At 39.8% G+C, this 8,350-nt stretch overlaps 1 protein-coding gene across 1 annotated transcript in view; it reads right to left on the reverse strand.

Moving 5' to 3' along the window:
* Positions 1–8,350, reverse strand: part of CCDC141 (coiled-coil domain containing 141) — a 187,336-nt gene that overhangs the window by 50,288 nt on the left and 128,698 nt on the right. Inside the window, exons 9-11 of the mRNA XM_008567053.1 lie at positions 7,394–7,535; positions 4,947–5,066; positions 3,078–3,269 (exon numbers count right to left, since the gene is read on the reverse strand). Of these exons, the coding sequence (XP_008565275.1) occupies positions 3,078–3,269; positions 4,947–5,066; positions 7,394–7,535 (454 nt within the window). The remainder of the gene's footprint in view (positions 1–3,077; positions 3,270–4,946; positions 5,067–7,393; positions 7,536–8,350) is intronic.

The raw sequence follows: 8,350 nt of genomic DNA on the forward strand, positions 1-8,350 counted from the left end.
GCACCTCACTCAGCCAGTGAGCGGCTGGTCTGTATGTGGGATCCGAACCCTCGGCAGGAGCACTGCTGCGCTTCCCAAGCGGCGCACTGTAGCAGTGCGCCACCGGGCCGGCCCTACCTAGGACATCTGAAAGGGTGGTGGAGTCATTCACCCAATGCTGAAATACAGGAGAAAAAGCATGTTTGAGGAAAAGGTACCAGTGTGTTTGGTTGAGTTTGAGGAGCCTGTAGGATTTATGGTAATTGAAAGCATGGGTTTGGAACTTGGAAGAGTTGGGGCTGAGGAACCACTGTTGAGTTATTGGGGAATTGAAATCATTTGTGGGGATGTGATTTTTGTAGGGAGAGTGGGTACAATGTGCAAAAGGGCACAGGCAAGAACTCTATGACCCACCACACTTCAGGAACAAAGCAAATAAATGAATTAGGAAAAAGGAGAAGGAACAGATAAAGTATACGGGATGATTCCGCTGCTGTGAAATAACCAGAAAAAGCAAATTTACAGAGACAGCAAGTAGATCAGTGGTAGCTTAAGGCTGGGGGTGATAGCCAGGATTGACTAACAGTGTGCACCAGGGCTCTCTTTGAGGGTCATGGTCATATACTAAAACTGGAGTGCCGCGATGGTTGCACAGTTCTGGAAATACAGTCATGTGTCACTTAATGACAGGGATATGTTCTGAGAAATGCATTGTTAGGTGGTTTTGTCATTGTGCAAACATCATAGAGTGCACTTAGACCTACTACACACCTAGGCCATATGGTATAACCATTATAATTTTATAGGACCACCATCATATACGCGCTCCATCACTGACCTAAACATCTTTATGCAGCACATGGCTATATATTCAATATCATTGCACATACGAAATAGGTGAATTTAATACTATATAAATTATAACTCAATAAATCTGTTTTTTAAAAAAGGCAAAAGAGGTGAGAGTGGGTAACTGGGTTGATAAGTGCTGCAGAGAGTTTTTAGGATGAAGACTGAAAATACCTCATTTCATCTGTCAACCAGGTAGCTTATAAGAACATTTTCAGTGGAGTGAAGAAGTGGCCAATGGTAGGATTGAAAAGGGAGTAAACTGAATTGTAGTGGGATGGGAACTGGGGAGGATACAAGGAATGCCACCTTCCCATTCCAAGAGTCCACTTGTGAGGGAAGGAAAATGATGGAGTGGCAGCCTTGGTCAGGGCAAGACTTTCTGGACATAACTGCAGATCAAAGGGAAGGAAGCAATGGAAAAGGCAAATTTGAATAAATAGAGGGTGGTTGCTGGAGCTAGATTCCAAAGAACATAGGAGTATACAGGAAATGGCTGATTACTGATTAGTGCTGGACAAGAGCAGGAACCTCACTTTATTGGAGCCTGTGAAGGAGGGGTGAATATGTCAATAAGCTTGGAAGTAGAAGGAAGTCAAGGCAGTTAGGTTCAATGGCCTCATTTTTTTCAATGAGGCATGAAATAAGAACATCAGCTGAGATTTAGGGATGGAAACTGGGGTAAGATGCTTGAGAACTGCTACTGAATAGGAGCCAGCTACGGAGCATGTGGGGGGCCCAGCTGAGGCAGAGAACAATAAATTTGTAACAGCGTCAATCGGCACCATTGTATGATTTTCCACAGGAGTGTCTGGAAGCTTGGAAAGAGAAGCTGAGTAAACACAGAGTTGGCCTGATCTGGTGCTGGGAGTTGGAAGGGTTAGTCAGGGTGGAAGGCAGGGAGTTGAGGGGATAGAGAGTGGAATGGAATGAGTGGCCATGAGGTGGCGGGGAAGAAGAAAATCCAGAGGGAGTAGGGGAGGAACAGACTGTGAGCACTGCCAGGATTAGAAGGATGGAAGGCTCTGCCAGGTAGAAAAATAGATTTAGTCAAGCTGCGAGGACATGAGCTTCTTTTGAGAAAGAGTTGTTTGCAAAGCTAAGGCTCCAGCCCTAGAGAAGCCTGAGGTCCAAAAGGCCAGAGTGGGCCATGGAAGTGGATGCTTAACTCAAAGCTGAGAAGGTACGTTTTTGGCAATAGAAATGCAGAAAGCCAGCACTTCTTGGTAGTTTCTCTAGCATTTTAAGCCCCAAATAAAAAAATCCATCCACAGGATAACTCCATCAATTGTAATACCTCTGCCTAACCAGGAGAGCTCAGGGCCGAGAAGCAAAGAGAAGTCAGACATGACAAATGATTGAGTAAAGATGGGGAAAAGAAGGCAGTGAGGTTTCCAGAGTGGTGGGATTCAGATTATCATAAGGAGATCAGATGGAGGAGGTGTGTGTAGACAGGATGGGGGTGGGGGGTGTTGGGAGCATGAAGGTGTGGAAATGGAAACTGGGTACACCACTTTGCTTCGGTTGGCTTTTCCCCTGAGTGGACTGTGCTGGCTCTACCTCCCACTAAACCAGCACCCATCTCCCTGAACAGGAACATGGTCTGCCTTCATATGGGGTGCACCGGGACCAGGGTTAAATGAGGTGAGACCATAGCACTTTTCTATGACTGACACCATCCTCAAGAAACTGTCACCTTTGAGAATTGGAATGCTAGTGCACTGAGGGAATGTTAGAGATTATCTAGTGTAATCCTGTTGAAATAAGGCCTCAGAAGAAGCTCTCTCCTCAAGAGGTAACTTGTTAAAAGACATCAAGCAAGACGGATGAGAGACTGAACTCAGTAGCCCATAATTGCTAATTCTGTATATTTTGAATGAACCACACTAATTGCTTTGGAATTTAAAGAGATCAATAGTTAAGTAGTTAAGAAGATGACTATTTTGAAATAATTTTGTTCTATGTTCAGGATATTATAAATATTTGTAGGACATGGTAAAAAGTGTTTCAAAAAAACCACTTTATTTGTGCATACATCTACACATACATAGTGGTAGTATTTTTTAGTAAAACAACTTCCTCTTTGAGCTTTGGTATGGTGGCTTGAAGAATAAAGAGCCTATAAATGAGTATATGCCATGGGGTAGAGGATAAGGAACTACCCACCAGGGCAGAGCTTATATCCCCATAGAAAGCAGGAAGATGGGCAGAGGCCACCATGCTGCAGAAGGTCAGCACATAGTACGTACCTCCTCTGATGACTTTAGAAATGCCACATAAGTTTGCAGAACTTGTGACCTGGAGCCAATGCTTTGGCCAAGTATATTTAATTCTTCCTCTAGCAGTTTAGCTTTAGAAGAAAGTGATGCCACTCCATCAGGTTCAAATTCATTTTTCTCTGTCATGATTTTTGCAGCTGCTTCTAATTCATGTGATGTCTCCTAGGAAGTAAAGCACAGGAGGTCAGAAGCTGGCAGCGGAATCACGAACATTCACATCCATTACTTTCTGCACCTCCATCTATTGCGATTATTAGTTGAACTCGTACCAAGAATCTCCTCAATAAAGAAAGACACAACTTTCAAAATCCCAGAAAGAAAAAAAGGCACTTTAAAATGAAAACCATCTCAAATTATTCTTTGGCTACATTTATCTAGAGCATTCTATATTCTGTGTCACAAAGAAGAAAGGTTGCTTGGTACGAAAGGTTGTAAAGCAAAATGGCAGAAATGTTTTAAATAATTTAAATAAAATAATTATATATAAGAATTGCTTTTTAAATTTTAATCATAGCTCTAGCAAATTCTTACACTAATTTTGTTACATAAGAGACGGCAAATTTACAAAACATGCTCTTTCATTTTTAATTTACAAAATAATAATGTATCAACCATGCTGTCTTATTTAAATCTCTAGAAGGGTTTTTAAACACATGTAGGGGAAAAGTTACATATCAGGCCTAAACAACCTAAAAAGCCGGTGAATTTGACTTGCTTAGGGATGTTCTCCTATGTTTTCTTTCAAGTGCAGTTTCTGGCTGAATTCTAACTACTATGAATGGACAAGTAGGTTTTTGGTATTACATATATAATTGCCATAGAAAGAGCCATGTAAAAGTTCATGAGCCCAAGCTAGGAATCAAGCAAAAATGAAAGAAAAAGCCTTCACTCTCATTTGCAGCAAGGAAGGCTCGCTTCCCCACTTGTGTTTAATATGCTTCCCAAGTACTCTGCTGAATGAAGGTAATTTTAATTTACAAGCCCTGCTTCATGATAGCACTCTGGGAAGGAGAGGAGTGGAATCTCTCCCTACGCAATCTCCTCCTGCTTCTAAAATTCTTAAAATAAAAAAATGTAATTGCAACGTAAGTTTCATTTTAAGCGTTTTAAATGATAAATAAAAAACACTCCGTTTTTAAAAAATTGGTGCGTTGTGACCTTCTGGTGGGAGCACTGTCCATGAAGAAGGCTCTTCTGCTGAGAACTGGAGTAACAGGGCTTTTCCTGCGGACCTGGAAGAGTCTGGGGAGAGGACCTGTCTTCCCTTCCTACACTTTGCTGGGGCAGACAGGAACCTCATTGCATGTTTGGAACTGCTAGCTGGAATCTTTGAACCCAAGTCCCAAGTGAAATGGGTAGGAAGGAGCCAGAGAAGGTGCTGTGGGGAGGGACACTTTCAGTATCTGAAAGTTGGGTGTGCAAACAAGGTTGTGTTTTTATTTGCCTCCAGGAATCTTGCAATAATACATGTTGCTTCTGGTAATTTTCTTTTGTAACTTGCTCTAGCAGAAAATCACACTCTTAGAGAAGCGGTCTCCCTGCCTCCTCTGGCACTCCAAAAAGGAGTTGCTAATACCTCCCAGGCAAGGAAAAGGAACCAAGTGAATATGTAATACCAAGCTGTAACGCTGAGCTCAGATGCCCTAATGAATGCACATATAAATATAAATAATTTATACTCATGATAATAGTATGAGTTTTAAAGTCATTATTTGCTACATACTAATTTAGAATTGCAACCCTCAGGGGAACTAGGATTAAGTTTTATAGTAACTGAATATAAAAAAAAAATCATATTTACAAAATCATAGCCATAATAATAATTCTTATTTTATTTACCTTAGTTTGGATATCTAGTTCCAGATATTTATTCAAAATCTTCTCTGATTCAGAAAGGCTGAAACCGACATCCATTGCATTAGAAAGTACTGGACTGATTTTCTGAATTGACATTTCCACCTTTAGGAATAAAGAATATATTGCAGTCTTAGTAATATATTTTCACATATATGTATGCATACGTGTAAGGAAGGTAAATATTACTCTATATTTTCCCATTATACTTTAAATGTATAATACAATTTTAATTTTAAATAGTTTTAAATATTTCAGAATTTCATATTTTAATATTGCTGCTGTTTATATGAGGTAATACAAATGACCCAACAACAGAGGGTATATGTGTAAAGATATTTGTTTTATTAACAATGAGATATAAGCAATCATCCTCTAAGAACTATTATCTATATTACCTACAAAGGATAATGCATTTACTAACACAGCAGCAGAGAGGAATTTCTCTGTAAGTTGTAGGGGACCCAACATTTGAGCACATTTTGAAGTAGGTCCTGAACATGGGTATTAAATCACCCTATGGGTTGCTATATTTAGGGCCGAGGGGATCTGGGAAAGCACCAAACCCTGTACATGGGATAGGAACACAGGGGCACACTTAGGTCATTTAACTGATGAACTTGGAGGACTATGATTTGATCTTCAGTACACACTAATCAATAAATAAAGTGACCTTGGAAGGGTTCTGTTCCATTCAAGTTACTTCCTTCATCTCCTTGCTCTAACTAAAGTCCATAGTCCTCAGAGTCAAATTGGCTCTGAATTGGCAATAAGCCAAGTACCAACAGCTGTTTGAGTTCCTATTGTGTTTTCCACCACCACCAAATTAGCTTGAGTCTCAAGCTCTAGGGAATGTGGCACTACAGCTGCCGCCATATTCGGAATGTCCCTGGACCCAGGAATCAGAACAAGGCTCAAATTCCCAAGTTTCTGGGTCAATAACGGGTGGGGAGGCAATTTCAATACTATTAATTGTTATTTAATATCCTCTCCTATTAAGTCTACTAATTCCACTCATGTAAGTTCAGGCATATAAGTTCATTGTATCAAAAGAAAATATTGAAAATTTGAGGCCCAGCCTCTGCAGCAAGGTGCATAAACATTAATGTCACTGAGATATTACTTTTTTTTTGCTACCTATCCCACCTATAGATAAGTAATTTTTTAGTAACTCCCTGGTTTTAGTCCCCTTCGAAAATAGGAAATAACATCCTCTCATACCAAGACATTGTATTCACTCTGCAGAGAGGATTTTCACAGGTATGCTTTTATGCAGAATGATCATGTCCCTTGCAATGGTCTAGTTCAATAAAGTTTGATAATGTTGATTTATTCCTGGAAAAACCCAGAATTCACAATTTTTGGTATCTATCTGTCTGTAGTCCTTGTATGGTACCATGTTAACTGAACCTTGTGTATAATGGATCCATGCCCAGTGCCATGAAAATCAACAACCTTAGTTCAATATATATATGTTTTAGTTAACAAAGTACTATGCAAAGTAAGGACTGACTATGTGTATATATATATATATATATATATATATATATATATATATATATATATATATATATATATATATATATATATCTATATATATATATGTCCAGACATGAGGTGGCAGATAGAATTGGGTATCTATTTTTTGTAACCTGGGGCAGGGATGGCTGATGAGCAATACATTGCTCATCAGCCATCCCTGCCCCAGGTTACAAAAAATAGATACCCAATTCTATCTGCCACCTCATGTCTGGACATATATATATATAGATATATATATATATATCTATATATATATATGTCCAGACATGAGGTGGCAGATAGAATTGGGTATCTATTTTTTGTAACCTGGGGCAGGGATGGCTGATGAGCAATACATTGCTCATCAGCCATCCCTGCCCCAGGTTACAAAAAATAGATACCCAATTCTATCTGCCACCTCATGTCTGGACATATATATATATAGATATATATATATATATCTATATATATATATGTCCAGACATGAGGTGGCAGATAGAATTGGGTATCTATTTTTTGTAACCTGGGGCAGGGATGGCTGATGAGCAATACATTGCTCATCAGCCATCCCTGCCCCAGGTTACAAAAAATAGATACCCAATTCTATCTGCCACCTCATGTCTGGACATATATATATATAGATATATATATATATATATATATATATATATATATATATGTCCAGACATGAGGTGGCAGATAGAATTAGGTATCTATTTTTTGTAACCTGGGGCAGGGATGGCTGATGAGCAATACTGAATTACAAATCTGTTTTTTTCAATTATAGGACCTAGTGAGGAACTTAAGAGAAGCCTAAGGGGATATGCTCCTATCCTCCCACCATGCCCACGTACTGCAATTGCCATACCATCTATTATCACCAAATTAGAAGTTTCATTTCATGAAACTACCTTCCTTAGGTAACCCTCTGCTGAGGCTGTTAATTGCTGTTTCTTAAGAGCAAATTCCTTGTGTGCTGAACACTGTTCGGTCAGATGATCCACTCGTCTCTGAATGCATCCCATCATCTCCTGGATGCCAGTCACCCGAGAGCTGAACAGAACAAGCCAGCTGTTAGTGCACTCTGCCCGATACGGAAGCCCCAGGAACAGGTTCTGTTTTCATGTTAGGGATGAGTCAGTAAAAGTTATCAGCTTTAGGATAATAGAAGTTAAGTAGCTATCATCCTATTATAATAGAGGGCAAAAACAAACTATGTTCCTTTGTTTTAAGTCAGTCAGTCCCAAGGGAAAGATGAGTTATGGGTTTTTGCAACTGGGCCTAATGTTTTCTAAAGGCTTCGTTTTAATATTTCTCTAAGACAGTTTGAGAACCTTATGGCAAAAGGCTCGGTACATTTGCCAAGAGTTTTCCTGAGGGTGTTATTTAAAAGCTTCATTTATCTAAAGATGCTATTGGAATAGAAATGTGGATTGGCCAATTAACAAAGCATTTACTAATCCAATAGGGTACAATATTTATATAACACTAAGGTCTTTGTTCTTTATGATTATGAATGCTCAAGGCTGTATTCATTAGATGAAAACCAAGTTATCACCAACCATTAAGAATCAAATATACTTGTTCGTGAAAAAAAAAAATAAACCAAACCTCACATTATTATTATTATTATTATTATTTTTTTCCTTTTTGTCTTTTTTCGTGACCGGCAACGGATCACAGGCCCTGTCGCACCTGTACCGGACTGGGACCGGCCACGGGATCGCAACCCTCGGCGTTGCTCCCTGCACCTCACTCAGCCAGTGAGCGGCCGGTCTGTATGTGGGATCCGAACCCTCGGTGGGAGCGCCGCACTCCCCAAGCGGCGCACTGTAGCAGTGCGCCACCGGGCCGGCCCTTTTTTTTTT

The sequence above is a fragment of the Galeopterus variegatus genome, unplaced genomic scaffold, assembly GCF_000696425.1.
Source record: "Galeopterus variegatus unplaced genomic scaffold, G_variegatus-3.0.2 Scaffold287, whole genome shotgun sequence".
Lineage (NCBI taxonomy): Eukaryota > Metazoa > Chordata > Mammalia > Dermoptera > Cynocephalidae > Galeopterus > Galeopterus variegatus.